At 43.3% G+C, this 19,195-nt stretch overlaps 1 protein-coding gene across 4 annotated transcripts in view; it reads right to left on the bottom strand.

The window, feature by feature from the left end:
- Nucleotides 1-19,195, bottom strand: part of LOC148022825 (uncharacterized) — a 60,235-nt gene that overhangs the window by 12,777 nt on the left and 28,263 nt on the right. For 3 of the 4 annotated variants that reach the window (XM_087695748.1, XM_087695751.1, XM_087695750.1), the window contains exons 6-10: nucleotides 15,748-15,933; nucleotides 14,991-15,086; nucleotides 14,737-14,892; nucleotides 11,519-11,641; nucleotides 11,262-11,417 (exon numbers count right to left, since the gene is read on the bottom strand). In XM_087695748.1, coding sequence (XP_087551874.1) covers nucleotides 11,262-11,417; nucleotides 11,519-11,641; nucleotides 14,737-14,892; nucleotides 14,991-15,086; nucleotides 15,748-15,933 — 717 coding nt within the window. The remainder of the gene's footprint in view (nucleotides 1-11,261; nucleotides 11,418-11,518; nucleotides 11,642-14,736; nucleotides 14,893-14,990; nucleotides 15,087-15,747; nucleotides 15,934-19,195) is intronic. The other variant, XM_087695749.1, reaches the window with a different exon arrangement.

The raw sequence follows: 19,195 nt of genomic DNA, 5'->3' as shown, positions 1-19,195 counted from the left end.
TTACACACACACAAAAAGGCAAAATGACCTATGAGACCAACATGCTGATTGTAACTAATTATAACTAATCCAGAGAATGTCTACTTATGGATAAAATGAGTAAACAACAAGTGGACTCACATAAGTGTACAAGAGCTCCTGGCTCTCCTTTTATCTAAAATATCTAGAATAGGGCTACTATGTGTAAAGAAAATACCCTAACACAAAAGCATAAGCAGAAACTGTACGACAAAGCACAGACTGATAAAAGAACACGGTTAGGGTTAGGGTTAGGGTTAGGGTAACTCAGAGACAATGAACACAGTGAATAAATGAAATGATATGACTACTAATAATACAATGCTCATGCAGCAAACACACAATGCAGTGAATGAATACTGAACCTCGAACTCCTATATCTCAAGGATCAGGACAGGGGTAATGAGCTGGAGAGTTAGTCGTACTCCGAACGGATCCCGAATCGCGGCAAGGCAGCCTCCAGATGTCAAACACCAGCAAACGCAACAATGTGAGCTGGATCTGATGCAGACTGCAGTCTAGAGAGAGAGTGTGTAGAAAATGCAGGCTGTAGATGGAGGTAGACAGCAAACACAAACAGTGTGGAGGCTGGCAACAGCTGAGAGGAGAGAAAAAGTGTCAAGCGCAGCAGGTAGAGAGAGAAAACTGCCAAACGCAGCTGTGAGGAGAGAGAAAACTGCAGACGACAGCTGATAGGTGAGAGAAAGACTGCACCGACTGCAGCAGGAGAGAGAAAACTATCAGGGCGGCAGTTGGGGCCTGCAAACGCAGCAGTTTGCTGACGTGGCAGGCTGTAGGACAACAGTGCAGATGACCAGCAATTAGTCGCCAGGCAAAAACAACAGCAATCAGCGTGTGGAGAGCTGAAAACAGGCACCAGACTGTAGGGAACAGTGATGGACAGCAAGGGCTAAGATGTCCTCCGTGAACAGGGTGTGGGCAGCAAGCTGATAACACCTGAAACCATCAAAAACGAGATTGAGGAAAGAGTGGACGGCTGGCTGCCAATTTATAGAAAATTAGGGTTCTAGATCCTCTCCCACTTAACTCTCTCGATCCGCACCCCGTTTTAGGGTTTTGGCTAAAATAGGCTTAAAATAAGCATGTTTTGGGGTTGTTTAAGTGGCTAAGAGCAATTCTTAGCACAACACGCTCTCTCAGGCCCAAAATAGGGCAAGAAAAGAAGGCCAGCCTAAATTTTGATTTACCCCAAGGCGTCCTACCCCAAAGCAGCCAAGGCATCAGACAAAGGGTGCACGTCGGCTGCCCAGTGGCCTACCAAGACTACAGAGGCGATGGTTAACTTACCAAGGGAGCCCAAGTGATTATCCCAGAGAGGCCAGGGCATCGAACCAAGGGTGCTCAGCGGCTGCCCAAGGGCCTACCAAGTCCTACAAAGGCGGATGGAATCAATGGACTTTTTTTTTTTTTTAATACATAAGTAATATAGGGGAAGCGGCTCATTAAATGACAGATAGGAAAAGATAAAAAGAGTTTTAAACCCAAGTCAAGCACAAAACTAGCAAACCAATCCCTCACACTGACTAGGATAAGTGCCTAAGGATGAGAAAAAGTGTGTGTATGTGCCAAGCATGTGGTGAATATGTGAAAAGGTAAAAAAGAAGATGATGGGCGTAGCAAGACAAGCAAAACAAGCAAGCAAGCAAGGGTAGGAAAACTGCCTTTAAGAGAAATGCCAAGTGTTATGCTACAAATATGGTGGATCCCAGAGTCAACCACTCCAAAAGACCGAAAAGGGATAAATGTGCACAGATGCATGTTTACATGAATAGAATGCCAATGCATGGGTTAATGCAAAGGGAGATGCAAGATGTCATGCTCATGCAATATGCTATGCAATGGTGCCACTGGGACAATGCCCTCATAGAGGAATTGTTCACTTGTCCAAGTGCCCTTTTACAATCAGGTCATCCTAACATTGCGGATGAAGTTACAAATGCCCATAATATAATACAAAAGAATAAGTGAATGTAATGTCTAAAAACTATAAGCATCATCACTGTCACGATCAAGAGTAGAAGTCGCCCCCTCTCAAACTGGAAGGGAAAGCAAGAGGGAAGCACCCTCTCCCCGTCAAGCTGAAAAAGTAGGGGAGGGTGTACCCAAGCCGATCCTGGGTAGCAGGTATTGAAGAACCGGTCGGTTGACCATTGATCAAGATATCTACAAAATTATCTGATGAAGGCACAAACTCAAGACAAATAGTGCCTAGCTCAACCTGCTCTCTGGAAAAGTGAAAGTGGATTCCCACATGCCGTGTCCGTGGTGTGATGATCGGATTGTCCGCAAGGGCAATGGCACTCTGGTTGTCGCAGTAGACAACAGTAGGAGAGTCACATGGATAATGAAGCACCGCTAGTAAACTCCTCAGATAGATGGCCTCGGCGGTGCCATCGAAGAGAGCCTGGTACTCAGCCTCGGCCGTGGAAGCCGCCACAATCTCTTGCTTACGGCTGGACCAAGAAATGGGAGCCGTGCCCAAGGTAAAGAGGTAGCCGCCATGGGAACGCTAGGAGTCAGGATCTCCTGCCCAATCAGAATCATTCTACCCCTGCAAACATAAACTAGAACCATATGTCAAGCCATAAGAAAAAGTACACCGCAAATAATGCAGCTCACGAAGACATGCAATTCAATGTGACATCCTAGGTATTGTGAAATACTGACTAAGTATGCTAACTGAGTAAGCTAAATCTAGCCTAGCATGAATAAACCAAAGAAGTTTTCCTACAACAGAACGATAGGTGTGTGCATCGAAGGACTGTCCTAGGGTATTCTTCGACAAGTAGACAGTAGGATCAAGAGGCATAGCCACTGACCGAGTCTGATCCGAAGTGTACTGACCACAATCTGAAGTGCGTACTTCTGCTGTGACACAAAAATGCATCCTCCAGAACGACCTCCATCCCCAAAAAATAGGATAACAAACCAAGGTCTGTTAGAACGATAGATGTGTGCATCGAAGGGTTGTCCTAGGGTATTCTTCGACAAGTGGACAGTAGAATCAAGAGGCGTGGCCACTGGCCGAGTCTAATCCGAAGTATACTGATCCACAAGCTGAAGTGCATACTTCTGCTGTGACACAAAAATACATCCTCCAAAACGAACTATCTCCATCCTTAAAAAATAGGACAACAAAACCAAGGTCTGTCATTTCAAATGTAGCTTTAAGCTTAGCCTTAATTTCCGCTATGGCAGTAGAATCTGAACCTGTGATGAGTAAGTCATCAACATATAGCAAGATATAACTAACCCCCTCTGGTGTGGATCGAACATATAAGTTCGGGTCATAAGGAGTAGAATGGAATCCATGAGTCCGTAAGAACTCATCCATTCTATGGAACCAAGACCGAGGCGCTTGCTTCAGCCCATAAAGAGCTTTCTACAAGCGGAATACCTGATCCCTAGGGCTCCCTGAACGAAAGCCCGGTGGCTGCTCCACATAGACTTCCTCCTCCAAGTATCCGTTCAGGAAGGCACTCTTGATATCCATCTGATGTATCGGCCAGCCGTGGTGAGCAGCGAGCGCGAGTAGCAACCGAAAGGAAGTCAACCGTGTAGTAGGGGCAAAAGTCTCTTCATAATCAATACTGTGCTTTTATTGAAACCCTTGCACTACAAGGCGAGCCTTGTACTTGTCTAAAGTCCCATCAGCTTTTAGCTTTGTCCTAAAAATCCACTTTGTCCCGATGACTTTCTTGTGGCGCGGACGATCCATCAATGTCCAAGTCTCATTTCGGTTAATACTCTCTAGCTCCTTTTCCATGGCCTCTCGCCATTGAGGATACTGAAGAGCCTCCTGCCATATATCCAGCTTAGAATGCGCTATGTAATCAGCTGTAAACAACGTTGCAAATGATGCTTGAGGAGCAAGCTGGGTAGATCTTCTAGGTCCCTCCGGAGTGGAATCAGGTGGTAGGATCCCCGAACCCACATGGTCTGCTGGTACCAGCAAGGTAACGGGTCTCGCGAAGGGGGCCTGGGAGCTGAAGAAAATGCAGGAATGTCAGGAGCGGGAAGTAGACCAGGCTCAGTGGACACAATCTCTGATGATGTGAAAGAAGGAAACGGAACAGAATCCGGTGCAGAAAACTGCATAATATCCCTCTCATCAAAAATGACTTCCTGCCTAATGATCACCTTATTTGTCCGAGAATCAAACACACGATAGGCTTTTGCTTTAGAGGAATATCCCACAAAAATAAGGAGATCAGCTCAGGGATTAAGCTTACCTATCTTGTCATCAGGCATGTGTGTGTACAAATGACATCCAAAGACTTTGAAATGGGAAATAACAGGCCGAGAGCCAAAAAAAGCCTCATACGAGGTCTTCTGAGGAAGAGCCGCAGTAAGGCACCGGTTGAGAATGTTCACCGAAGTGTTAACAGCCTCGACCCAAAGGCGCTCAGGAAGCTCTATTGCGAACAGCATAGAGCGTGCCATTTCCATGACTGTGCGGTTCTTACGCTCTACGACTCCTATCTGAGAGGGGGAGTTGGCAAAGGTGAGCTAGCGAGAATGCCATGCTTCTATAGAAACTCGAAAAACTCGTGGGAGATAAACTCACCACTGCTATCACTCCTCATGCACCCGACACGACGACCTATCTGGTTATGAACCAGCAGCACCCAAGCAAAAAATATGTGAAAGCATCAGACTTATGCTTGAGGAAGTACACCCACATGTATCGAGAATGATCATCCACTATCAAAAAGAAGTACAGCGCACCGTTTAAAGCAGCAGTGGATGTCGGCCCGCAAAGATCAATGTGAATCAATCTAAGAGGCTTCTCAACTCTATTTGTAGACTGTTGAGGAAATGAGGTACAGTGCTACTTGTCGAGCTAACACGCTTTACAAACTTCTCAAGCTAGCTTTAGGCATGGAAGGCCCTCAACCAGCTCACGGCGTGACAACTCATAAAGTGAGTCATAACCAAGATGCCCTAAGCGAAAATGCCAAAGACGCTCATTGTGCGTAGGCTCCCGAGATGTGGCTAAGGCTTGGAAGCTATAGAATGCGAAGCCCTCGACAGTCGGCTCGGTGAGAAAGTGAGTCATGTCGTATAGGCCATTAGACTGTGCCTCACTGCAAGCAATCACTAAACTAGTCTGAGAGTCAAGGACCTCGACTGTGGTTGTTGTAAAGAAAACTGCACGCCCCAACCGGCAAAGTTGCTAAATAGATAACAAGTTCACCCCAAGCTGAGGGACATGATATACATTGTCCAACGAAGCCGGATCCGAATCCTTTTCAGTGGCAAAACTGACATAACCTTGAGCCTGAATCTTGACCGAGGAGTTGTTTCCTACACGGACCCGGCCGGTTGCAAGGGCTCGGCTATGGAAAATGTCCTCTATAGGAGTCATGTGATGTGGAGCTCCACTGTCCACAACCCAAACTAGAGCTGAAGTGCTCGGATGTGACAAGTGGGTCTAACCTCGTCAAGAGGCAACTCACAGATGTGGACAAGACTCACATCGGATGTCTCAACGGAGACGATGTGGGCATCTGCAGACCAGTCAGACAAGCTCTCTGAAGTTGAGAACATTGTCGACTAAGATGGCTGTGCAGTGGTAGTGTGAGTCTGACCTTAAACTGCCCCTTGCCATCATCACCTTGCCTCCCCTACTAGGGGTTACGCCCGACTGTGGGGCGAGGGTTTGAGACTTAGGTTTTGGTGTTGTGCATGGTGCCTTTAATCGACACTCGTCATCAAAATGGCCAGCCTTTTGACAATGTTGACAATACCTATTCTTTTTAGGTACATTCTGCCACCCTGGTTTAAGTTGTGGCTGGGAATTTCCTTGAGAATCCCTAGATTGAGTTTGATTTTGATTTTAAGTGGAGATTTGGTTTGGTTTGCCCTTCCCTTGTTGCCCTTTCTGAGAATGAGCAAGAAGAATCCCCCTCTGAAGAGGAATTCATATGAAACCAATCGAACAATCGTGCATAACGTAACAGTTGACACTCAAATTCATAGAATGTAGGCATGGTAGACTTTGAAACTATTCCTTCCATAAAATTGAAGTATTTCTTGGGGAGTTTATTGAGGAACAAGGTGACCTGATCATCAGAGGACTTGGAAGTCCCCATAGTGGAGAATTCAGCGAGGAGACGCCGATACTCAGCCAACTTGACTTTCAAGTTATCCCGGTCAATGATTTTGAAAAGTTGAAGCTCATGGTCAAGATTAATACGGCAGGTCTTATCCCGAGCTGCATAGCGGTCAGTCAAGTGTGCCCATTGCTCTGACGCTAAGTCAAAATGCTGAAGCTGAGAATGAAACTCAGGCAATAAGTCCTACATCAGCTCAACAATAGTGAAGGCATTCCTAGCCTTCCATGAGCGGACGGCCTTGTATGGAACAAATGCAGGATCGGGTTGGGGTTCCAACCCCTGCATAAGATCCCATAGGTTTTGTGAGTCAAGGACATGTCTCATCAAATTCGACCAAGTAGTAAAATTTAACCCGTTAAAACAAGTCTTGTCATTAAATGCATTCTTGGCAGATGAGTTAGAACCATGAGGTGTTGAGTAGGTGGTGTAAGATGATGGTGGGAAAGATGGTGGAGGTAGGTGTGTCGGATAAGAGAAAGAGGGAGGGGGAAGAGGTGTGTAGGCAGAAACAGGCTGTGAGTGTCCAATGAGTGCTGATTGATATGGAGGTACTGGAATATGAATGTTTCCATAAGGTGCCGGTGTAGGTGGAGACACTGGGACACGGTAACCTTATCCAAAGTGAGACTGGGACATAGCAATATGACCAAAAGGTCCACTTGGTAATGCCATGGAGGCAAACTGTGGAGGTATCTGATCCACACTCGGGAGAGACTGAGTGGGATACCCAGACTGCAATGATCCCGAAAGTGTGTATAAGGGAGATGGAACACCACCCAGCTGAGGAAAGGATGAGGTCCTAAAGGATGTGCCTATGTTTCCACAACCCCCCGATGTGATGTGCGGTGCGACATGAGGTGTCTGAAATGGAAATGTAAATGGTGTAAATGGAAGTGGTAAAGCAGCGGAAGAATGTGGTGGGATGAGTAGGTTTTGAAAGTAAGGTATATGAGGTGCAGATTCTTTTGAACACAGTGAATAAATGAAATGATATGACTACTAATAATACGATGCTCATGCAGCAAACACATAATGCACTGAATGAATACTGAACCTTGAACTCTTGTATCTCAAGGATCAGGGCAGGGGTAATGATCTGGAGAGTGTGTCGTACTCCGAACGGATCCCGAATCGCAGCAAGGCAGTCTTCGGATGTCGAACACCAGCAAACGCAGCAATGTGAGCTGGATCTGATGCAGACTGCAGTCTAGAGAGTGTGCAGAAAACGCAGGCTGTAGAGGGAGGTAGACAGCAAACGCAGGCAGTGTGGAGGCTGGCGACAGCTGAGGAGAGAGAAAAATTGTCAGGCGCAGCAGGTAGAGAGAGAAAACTGCCAAACGCAGCTGTGAGGAGAGAGAAAACTGCAGACGACAGCTGACAGGTGAGAGAAAGACTGCAGTGACTATAGCAAGAGAGAGAAAACTGTCAGGGCGGCAATTGGGGCCTGCAAACGCAACAGTTTGCTGACATGGCAGGCTGTACGACAGCAGTGCAGATGACCAGCAGTCAGTTGCTACGCAGAAACAGCAGCAATCAGCGTGTGGATGGCTGGAAACAGGCGCCAGACTGTAGGGAACAGTGATGGACAGCAAGGGCTAAGATGTCCTTCGTGAACGGGGTGTGGGCAGCAAGCTGATAACACCTAAAACCTGCAAAAACGAGATTGAGGAAAGAGTGGAGGGCTGGCTACCAATTTATACAAAATTAGGGTTCTAGATCCTCTCCCACTTAACTCTCTCAATCTACTCCCCGTTTTAGGGTTTTGGCTAAAATAAGCCTAAAATAAGCATGTTTTGGGGCTGTTTAAGTGGCTAAGAGCAATTCTTAGCACAACACTATGCAAGGATGTCAATACATCCATGATGGCATCCCTTGGAGTGAGGCTCTCTAACAAAGTCCAGTGGTGATGGAATACAAAGGCTACTATCCTCACAGCTATGTGGCTCTGTCAGGAGTCACCACAGGTGGTCCTCAACTCAATGGGGTAGGTGGTGAAGACTCTTCTAAATGTGGTGAGGCAATATATGTTTGAGGTCTGCTGCCATGTGTACTTGCCGCTGCTGGCCAAGGGCGGATCAGTGAATCTGTGTCCCCGAAGCTCCTATACATAGGGTCCTAATAACCATCTCTGATTGGGGAATGCCTTGATCCAGCAAAGACAACCAAAATACCTCATGAAAAAGGCAATGGTAGCACCCTCATGTCTCACAGTAGACAGGGTATCTACATATATGTAATGCTCCTCTTTCTCCACCTCTAACTGACAACTGCTATATCCCATCCTCCAAGGCATCCCCCAAGTATCTACCTCTCTCAACTTAGGAGCTGGTGTGAAAAGGACCACATCTTTCTTATGGCACAATGCATCTCAGATGACAGGTGCACAACCATGTATCCTGGCCTAACGATGAAGCCATCATTGAAAAGCTGGAGAGAAGGTCCTTCTATAAGGCCATCTTCGTATGAATGGGTGGGTCTTGGGAAATCCATATCCTCTCATTGTCCATCCACACAATGTCTGTCCTGCTGACATGATTTACCTCGGTGTGGCTGAGCTGCATAGTTGGGTGCGTCTAGACTATATTGGAATGGTGATAGGGCATCAATCTGGACGCTATTGTCTCTCAGCCATGCACATCTTGTGTCGCCTCCTGCAGCATGTTGTTTGGAGTTAGTGGCACCTGGGGATCTTCTTGAAGTCAACTTGATAGTCACCAGCAAAGACCAGGGTCAGGTCCTAGAAACCCACAGGTATTGCCGAAATGTCAAAAATGCAAAGAAATGGCCAAGAGACATTTCTGAAACAGCCAGGGAAAAACATTTCTGATGGTGTTAAGAGTTTCGCCCATGGTACTAAATGAAATGCCTTCAAGAAATCTTTAATCCATAAAGCAGCAATGCATCCTCGGTTTATGTGCCCGACCCGCCAATGATAGCACGGAGGGTAAAAATATGGTCAAAGGTGGAGTATCCTCGTCTGAAACCAACCTGGCTAGCTACTCTATGCTTATGGCTCTCAACCCATTTGCTCAACTCATGCTCAAAGATAGAACCACAAATCTTAGCCGATATGTGGCCAATCATGATCCTCCTATAGTTGCTAGGTTCTATGGGGTCTCCTACTTTGTGAACATGTCAACAGTGTTGGTCGCCCAACCGCGTAGGAATCCCTCATATAAGGCTCTATTAAACATGTGTGCTAGAGGGATGCAAGCAAGTCCTACCCATGTGACAAGTGAACAAGAAATAGTGCATTGTGATCTTCCACCTTGCCAATTCTGTAGTTGATCAATAGCTCCCCTTGTCATACTGTTGTGGAAGAAGAATGAGTAGGTAGGTTGGGGTGCTGGGGGGTAAGGGAGGAAGAGCTGATCAAGTGCGTATAAGAGAGTGACCATACATGCATCAAACCTTTCGTGAGGTAATACGGATCATGTGATCGTGCTCTTGGAATCTCTTCAAAGCTTTGTTGTAGTTTCAGCTCATCAAGAGCTTGTACAACTCCTTTTCATAGCGGGCTTGTTTTTGGGCTTCCGATTTCTTTTTTTTTTTTTGGGGGGGGGGGGGGGGGGGGGGGGGGGGGGGGAGATAGGGGGTAGTTTGGGTGGGTAAGTGGAGATGCAGGCCACAAACTTGTGGCAAAAAGTAAAGAGATTACATGAGTTGCTCCTTCATAGGGCCCAAATATGTAGCCAATAATTTAATAAAACATATGGCCCAAGCCACATGGCACTCCATGTGACACATCATACTTAAAAGTCTACACTAACAAATCCACCACATCTCAAATGTTACAACAATATCTTGGTCGGTAGACTTGCTGCACTTTGAGTTCGATCCTCTTTCCCTAGAAACAAATTCTCAATAAGCTTCACTAGTCCTTAAGTAACGCTCATGAGTGCAGATGTAAATACCGATTCTTCGAACTACTCATATAAGCTCAAAAACATTTCTTGCAATCATTGTGCTCTTACATTTCATTGAACCCGAATTGGCATGTTAGATTAATGCTACAGCCCAAAAGCAAGGTTGCATTCCATCCACGGATGGAACGAATCCATCTAATCTGGTCAGATCCATCTAATCCATCTGGTCTGGACTGGACAAAACTAAAAAGGCCTTGCCAATTTGTGAAAAAAAGAGGGACAAATTGAAAATCTTCCTCTTCCTCTACCTCCCTTACCAACTCCTCTTTCTGTACTCCTCTTCTCACCACCTATTCCTCATTCTCCTCCTCTTCCTCTTCCTCTACCTCTCTTCTACCACCTCCTATTCCTCTAGCTCCATCACCACCTCTCTTACAACCTCCTCTTGCCCTTCTTCTCTCTCACCACCTTCCTCTTGAGTTTTCCCGTACCTCTCTTACAAGTTACCACCCTATCTTTATTGGTACTCATTGGGTTAAAGTATTTACATTTGATCTCAACTCTTGTCCGGTTCCCTATTGAAGTAACAAGGTCAAAGTTAGTACTAAATAGATAATGCCTCCTGACACTATTTCTTGGGTCATAACTCTCATGTTGAAGCAAGTAACATTTACTAGATTAACCCTTAATTTCTTACGTATATTTTTAATGACCGTACGAAACACCTTAACAGACATTTTTTTGTGTATGTTTGGTACCATACTAAGCCCGTGGACTAGACAGATCAGACAGATCATACCTGACTACTGCCCAAAAGCTAATTTGCATAGTTACCAACCATTGGACTAAGAAAATAATACTAACTACAATAGGCATGGAAGTCGTCTAACATCTGGATTTATGACGTGGTACAAATCCTTCCCACATAGATATATGTGATGAAAGTCATTTCCACATAGAAGCTAAAGAAGTGTCATCTTCCAAGATCGCCTGGCTACTTAATAGTACCTAATGCATTAATTATGTCATTTTGCTGAGGCAATCTTCTGTTACATTTTTAGTGACAGTTCCATCTATAAGGCTTCAAGCAAAGCTGGCAGCCTTTCATTCATTGACATGATGGGAAAAGCAAGAGACTTACAGATTCAAAGCACACAAACAATTATACAAGAGGACTACCAAAAAAATGCCATCAAAATAGTTGGAAAAATGAACTAAGCCTAAAGATTAAAAATACCTCTCTATTTTCTGCAGCACTGTTGAGAACATGAATGTTGGTATCCAACTCATCTTGCATCAGCTTGATGACCTCATCCCTGGACTGTATTCCTTTCTTTAGAATCGTGACTTCTGCTGCAAGCTCCCTTGCACTCTTTTCGGCTTGTCGTAAAGCCTATAAAAATGTTTTGTTTCATCTTAACCTCCAGACCAAAGCAGCATCCAAACAGACAATTCATCCCCAACTCTAACACGTCATTGAAAAGAAAACCCTACCACTTCTGCTTTCATAGCACGATGATTTTCATTCAATTCCTGCTGCAGTTCCATGGCAATAGCTTTTTGTTTCTCCAGCTCCTGAAGAAGCTCCAGCTCTGTTTGCCGGGACGTATTCAGATCCTTCACATAACAAGGGACGTATTCAGATCCTTCACATAACAATAAACAATAAAGTCATCCCATTCTCCCTTCTCTCCCTCCTTCTTGCCTTCAATTGAGCAGAACAATACAAAAGTGGCTTCCATGCAGATGGAGAAGGAAAAGGGGGAAGAATCAAATCAAGCTCTCAAGATTGAATTATTCAGTTACAAATGAAAAAGCACCACCCATAAGGGGAACTAGAAGAGACCCAGAAGGCCATTAAAGGCACCCCCCCCCCTTATTTGCTTCTCTTACACTGATCTAATATGTCCTTTTTGCTATTTCTTACTATTTTACCAGCTTCTCATCACTATTCATTCTAGCTATTTCAGCCTGTTTTATGATAGTCTTGTTGACCTCTTTGTGGATTATTGGGTGTGTGCACTTAAGCCGATGTTGGCACTAAATTTCAGGGTAACTTTCATTGAGGAAGGTACCTTCACTTGTCAAGGGAAAACCCAGAAGTTGAGGCCGTGGCTTTCACCAGTGCTTCAACAGCAGGAAAGAACACCACTATAAAAAACCCTCTCATTTTCATATTTCCAAATGGTACATGGTGAAGTTGTCATGCCCAAGGGTTCAAGAATCCAGATGGTAGCTTTCCCTAATGCTTTGAGAGTAGGAAAGGACACCATGGGAGGGAATTCTCTCACTTCCATGTTTCCAGACCATCTGTCAAAAATCGAGTTCATGAAAACCACCCAAACTGCAAGGCATAAAGATATCTAGGGGATGATCACACATCCATGCGAGTGAGAAACAAGAAAGCTCAAGTTCTTGAGGTTTTAGCAAGTGGCAAGGCATGCCTAGAGACAGAATAGGAACCACCACTCGGTTGTGATGGTCTGGGGACTCGGAAAATGTCAATCTTTAGGATGGCAGTACTAATAAAAAGGTTCTCTTTGGTTAAATCATAGGGGTTTCATGTAAACATTTAAGGAAAAGATCATAGATCTCAAATACTACAGGATGGCATACAAAGAGAGGCCTATGAAGTATGCAGCTATAAATGGAAGACTGGACAAAAAGGCATTATCAGAACAAGGTCAAGTGGATGGCAATCTTGATCAGACATCAGTTGAAGCCTTAGCTTACATATAGAAGAGGGACAAAGGAGACAGATCTAGGTGGATCAGATGGATGCAACTGCTCTATACATTACAGAATTCTGATGCTCAGCACATACAATCAAACTTGCAGATCAACCCCATTCATACCACTGTACTGTCAAATCTGGGATTTGAGAGCAAAAATGGCATCCTTGACAAGGACCCTGCCATGCTGAATGAGTATCAGCTGAAATAGCAAGCTGACCAGATTTTTCTCTGAGGCAATCAAGGAATGGCTCACAATTTAATAATCTAGAATTAACTTGAAAACTTACCTTGAAACAGCAGGGTTCCTATGCTAAATAGCTTAGAAGGGTTCAAATGCTGAGAAGAGGATGGACAGACAAATGCTGACTTTTCTGATGATACCAATGCAATTCTTCCCTGACACTGTTATTAAGGAAGAAAAAAAAAGGTTTAAATATCTGTATCCAGGACCAGATTATCCACTTGAGTGGTGACTTCACAGCTGAGTTACAACCAATGATGGTCAAATTCCTCACTTAGGGGTCCAAGGTTGACAAGAATATGAGGAAAAGAATGGGAATTCACTATGCACTAAAATCAGCCAATTAAAGGAGATATATTTGCAGCTACTTCAAGAGATGGAAGAAGCCACAAAGGCAATCAGCTTAAGACCTAAACCATCCAGGAAGTGGGACAAAGGGCCATGAGATGGACTCATCTAAAGCAAAAATCTGATAGATTCATCATTTATATGTGTGGGCCACAATTGTCCAGAGTGTTTTTGTTCAGAGTCAAGACTATTGCCAGGAGGAATACCCCAACAATGCCCTATAATCCTAAAGTTCCAAGGCAATCCGTCTAGACAATGTCCATGAAAAAATACCCCAGATTGCAACACACCAAGATATACTTGGGAGACTATCTTATAGCAATACAGGTGGCAGATGGAAGGCTGGAAGTCAGGCTATCAAAGGAGTTCGGAAGTGCTAGATATACTACAATGTCCATGAAAAAATACCCCAGATTGCAACACACCAAGATATACTTGGGAGACTATCTTACAGCAATACAGGTGGCAGACGGAAGGCTGGAAGTCAGGCTATCAAAGGAGTTCGGAAGTGCTAGATATACTAGGATAGCCAGATGATAAAACAGAAACCATTGTTTATGGTAGCCTTGGAAAAGATCCTCGTAAACATCCAAGAAAAAATCACAAGTGCTACCTTGGGGATGCACCTCAGCTCCCATGCAGAGGGGCTAGACAGCAGCCCATCAGGCAAGTAGACTTGACATCTTTTCTTGAAAGCTGTTATTTAGACAGCATGTATGAAACAAACAAACGTAAGTTTGTCATTTCATGGTTTTTAAGAAACCTTTTCACGTATTCCAAGAACTCTGCATACCAGAAAAGATGGTATGGGTACTCTCATTGCACAAGTCAAAGTGAATCTGGAACAGATAACCTTCATACACAACTTTATTGATCTGACTACGACTGAATAGAGTTATAACTTGGGTTCCACAACCCATCTGCGAATAAAGGGTGAGGTAGAAGAAAGAAACAAGTGAAGAAGGGGCTCATTCATTTTGTGCTATTAAGCAAAATCCCACCTTCAATGGGAAAGTATAAGAAACAAGCAAATGTGGAGAAAAAATCAGGATGAGTTCTCCTTATCTTCCAATAGCTGACTCTTGCCAAAGAAGCACCAAAATCTGCATCTTCCCAGCATGCCATGCATACTTGCATGGGAGATAAGAAGTATCAATACCCTAGGAACAAACTTTTAGGATGTAGCAATAGCGTTAAGTACAAAGTTTATACACAGGAGCACCTAAGTGTCTCTACTCTTTCCTAGGACATGTCAAGAAATCTATAATGCAAAATCATGTGGTAAACATTCAACTTGCCATAAAAACATTGACTTTCAACATCTGTATTTGAATACAAAATTAGTATTTTATATGTAAAAAGTAGTGCCTATTGCCTACATGTCTAACCTGTTTTATCTGAGCTGCAAACCTCAAGGCCTCTGTACTTTTAAGAGTTTCTTCTTTAATCTCTTTCAAAAGAAGATCCCTTGACTCTATTTGACTCTCCAAAAGATGGCATTGTGCAACCAACTGCTCCACTTTTTTATTTGACTGATGAAGAGCCTGATCAAATACAAAGGTGAACTTACAAACTTCTGTAGGAAATTATCAACTTAATACACCTGCAATAGCAACTTAGAATTACAAGAAAGCATCCTCACATCATGAGTTTTCTTTCTGGTTTCTAATAGCTCTCTGTTTTGTATGGTTACTCCTGACAATTCCTGCAGCACTTTTTCTTTTTCATCTAATTGCGCCTGAAAAGAGTGGAACCATAGCATAATGTTCACAGGTTTCCCATCAGAAAATAAATGACCCAAGCAGAAAAAGCATTGTTAAGCTCTCTTGGAAACCAAACCTTTAATGCTACCACTCATCTTGGCTAGACTTATGACAAAGACAATGGATGTTAATGCAAAGGCAACCTGGCTGCTTCGAAATGCAATTGATGCACACCCCAAGAAGTGAAGTAAACCCTCATTTGTTCATGCAATCTCTGGCATTCTTAATTACACCTCGTGTACATATGTACATTGTTATGCAGAAGCGTGCACATGCAGTGAGTACATGCATTATCATGGGTATCAAAGTATCTATACTAGAGCATATTATGTTTCCATGTACACATGCAGAATTAAATGCATGCCAAGTGGTCGTGAACCTATGTCAAGATTATGTGCATCAATATATGACATGTTCTCATATCATATATCTACCACAAAAGGTTCTCATTCATATACATATCATCTACATATGTGCAAAGATGTCTTGATATATTTGCAGGTATGTGGACATGAAACTATGCGATGATATGTAGGCAACTTGTGTGCATGAGTGCATGCCATATTCACCATGTGGATACACAATGCATCCACATGAAACGTAGCAGAGGTGTAGGCCATAGAGAAGAAATCAGACCTTCAAGGAAGAAACCTCTTCAAAGAGATTAGCGACTTGTGCCTCTTCTGCTTCCAGTGTCTTCTCCAATTTCTCTACCCACTCCCGGGTTTTTTGAGAAGCTTCTTTCTCTTTTTCTAATGCTTTGCCTGCATGTATCAACTCCTGGGCAAGCACTGATAAGTCTCCTTCAGCTTTTGCAAGTGCCTACACAATACCTCAAAAGGTCATTTTTCACATAAAAAATCAGTACATGGAGATTGGCAAAGTAACTTCAAGGGCTAGCTTGTTGCTGCCTTTCACTAGATTTTTGAAAATATTAGCACCTTCGAGAATAAAGGGTGACAATGTCTACATGTAGTATAGGGAGGCAACATCAAGGAACATTTAGAGGTATATGACACACATTCATTTCTTTGTACATGGAAAATGTAAGAAGGATGACAATTTCACATGAAGTTACAGAGTCTCAACTGCAATATATGTTTTCCCACTTGAGATTTGCATTCCATTAGAATTGAGAATGGCAGCACTTATAGAAATTGCACAACAGTCCCACCTTAGATTTGCCCATATCGGATGCATCCCAATTCCTTAGCAGCTAGGTCATTCAGGTTCCAAGAAACAAATATCAAGAGGAGAATGGAAGGGTTCTGCTAAGATAAACCAAAAACTTGTTAATCAGGTCGCAGTAGTGGAGCCACGCTCTGGCAGCTTCCTGACTGAATGTATACTTTTTGTGCTATTCAAAAAGTGAAGAAATCCCTCTCAAGTCAACCCCTAAAAGACCAAGCATCAAAGCACCATACCACTAAGCAATGTTGGGTGATGGAGCTCACGAAGATGGAGAGCATCTAAGGTGGATGGAAATCCATCAAGGTGAGAGAGCACACACACACACAATCGTTCGCTCTGGTTGGGATGGCTTGCTTAATGAATTGTTCTTAGCATATATTGACCAGCTTAAGGACCCGTTGGCCCGACTTTATCAACAACTTTGGAGATCCAGTTGCATGCCTTTGAATTGGAAGATTGCAGTGCTTCATATATTACTAACGATTCCCTCATCCCAAAGTTTGAAGTAGTGGAGGCCCATTTCAGTTATGGGATCCTTGTATAAACTCTGCTCTAAGATCGTCATTAATAGACTGCAAAAAAGTTTTCCCGCACTTGATTCACCCGTCACAATATGGTTTCATTAAGGGACGGCATATCATGCACAAAGCCTCTAGTCAGCAGGTTATTATGATTCAATTGGATATTGAAAAGACTTTTGATCATGTCAGCTGCTCCTTCCTTCGAGATGTCAGTTAGCATCAAAGGCAAAAGTTATAATAAGTTATGCTTGGTAGGAACTAGGTGGTGTCTAGTGTCAGACTTGGGCCTTGACCAATTTATTGGCTACTAAGATCAATGGGTCACATTAGAGACTAGGTATTAATTAATTGATTAATATTGGTCTAAGGATCAATAACTGATCAAGGATTCTTCGGAGACAAATTGGCCTAGCCAATTTATTTATGGGCTGATGAAATTAATTTTTTGAGTACTAGAATAATTATTAAATTAATTTTTAAAATTAATATTCTAAAAATTAAATTAATAAGCTGGATAATGTTAAAAAATGGGATTAGAAGACTGCCACTTAGCGAAACTTGCCCATGCAAGTGTAAAAGACATTTTTAAGGCTGGGAGGACACAAAGAGAGAGAGAGAGAGAGAGAGAGAGAGAGAGAGAGAGAAGGTTTACGAAAAAAAAAAAAGAGAGAAGGTTGTTGCTACAACGGTTGACAGTTCATTTCTAGCCAACAAGAGACCATGCAATGGAGGCATACCCAAAGGAGTCTACAACAATAGGTGATAGCAGTTTAACGGTTGTTTCAACCAAGCAACATTATATTCAGGGTGTTTCTTCAGTGGAGACGACTTTCATGGCTGTCTAGACAATGTAGCAGTTAATTTCTTCTATTTCTCGCAATGGAAGTATGAAATTTTCTCTCTCTTCAGCATTCTCTCTCATCCTCCAATCTATTCTCATCCTCTCTCAGCAATTTCCAACAAAATCAACCACTAGAAGTGAAGATTTTGACTAATCTTTGTTGTAGACCCTGATTTACAATAAAAATTAGGGGTTGACAACCTGAAGATGCGTGCTCACAATTGATGACTTGGGACTTGAATTCCAACAGCTGAAATTAAAGAATTTTAGGGAGATTCAAGAGGCCAGCCAATCCATATTAGACTTAAGGCTTAATAGCATTGTGAAGCCCAATCCCCAAGCAAACCAAGAGGCAAATTGGTTTGAAGACTTGCTGGTCAGTTTTGACAGCAAGGGGTACTTGGATTAGAGGAGGAGAGCAAAAAGTCTCAGTTGTACTCCATCCATTTGCAATACAAACTAAAGAAATACCACAAGGGGTGCGAGTTTTAGGGGCAACAAGCTGTCCATTGTGCAAGATTAAAGTGGTAAAGTATGTGTTTCAGTTTATGTGATTTATTTACTTGTTGTAATTCGTGCTTAATCAAGTTATTTACCCCCTATCTAAGGAGGAAGGCCACTTTCAAGGTTCCATTGCCCAGATAGCATCAAATCCCTTGACTTGGTGGGCACGAGGTCATAGTTATGCGAAACAGCCTGAAACGGTACTTAGAAAGTGACAAAACATCGAAACAAGGTCAAAATCTCTTAAAATGTGTTTCCTAGACCCAAACGTTTCATAATCGCAAACGGCACCACGTGGTAGTTCAAGCCAAACCCAAAACATTTCGGCACATAAAAGGGAGTATGGAATAGGATGCAATGTGTATGGTCCAAAGTTGAAAGTTTATGCCCTTTTAAGAAAGCATAATCTATTTTAGGCCACAAATGTGCCATTTTGAGTGTTGATCAAGTGAAATCAAATCAGCCATTTCAATCACAACCTTTTATAAGCAAAAAAGGATCCACTCTTTCAATAATTACCTTTTATAAAAGTAAAATTGTGATTCTTCCACATACGAACATTAAAAACAAACAACTAAAATAAGGATCATGGCCACGATTAGGTTCCAACTACAATCAATCTCTCTCTCTCTCTCTCTCTCTCTCTCTCTCTCTCTCTCTCTCTCTCTCTCTCTCTCTCTCTCTCTCTCTCTCATGCTTGAGACGGATAGGACTTGCCAGCTTTGTGGTTGAGAGCCTGAGACGGAGGAGCACTACATATGCGGATGCACAGTATACTATGACATACGAGGACGGTACCACTGCCTCTTCCGTGATGGATTTAGATCCCTTCGTCACGTCATGAAGTACGAGGACCAAAGTTGCCTAGGTCTTTTCCTCCTGGAGCTCGAAAGGCGCCGAACTACACTACTGCGAGACAGGAGGCCAGCTCACCCAGAGGGATACACACAGAGAGTAGTGACAGACTTCTTCTACAGGGCCGACCCTACTAACACTACCAACCTAGCAGAGACAGAACCACCCCGCC

Source organism: Lygodium microphyllum, chromosome 16 (genome assembly GCF_053477565.2).
Source record: "Lygodium microphyllum isolate KBCC chromosome 16, Lygodium_microphyllum_v1.1.10, whole genome shotgun sequence".
Classification (NCBI taxonomy): Eukaryota; Viridiplantae; Streptophyta; class Polypodiopsida; order Schizaeales; family Lygodiaceae; genus Lygodium; species Lygodium microphyllum.
This window is presented reverse-complemented; position numbering and strand designations above follow the sequence as displayed.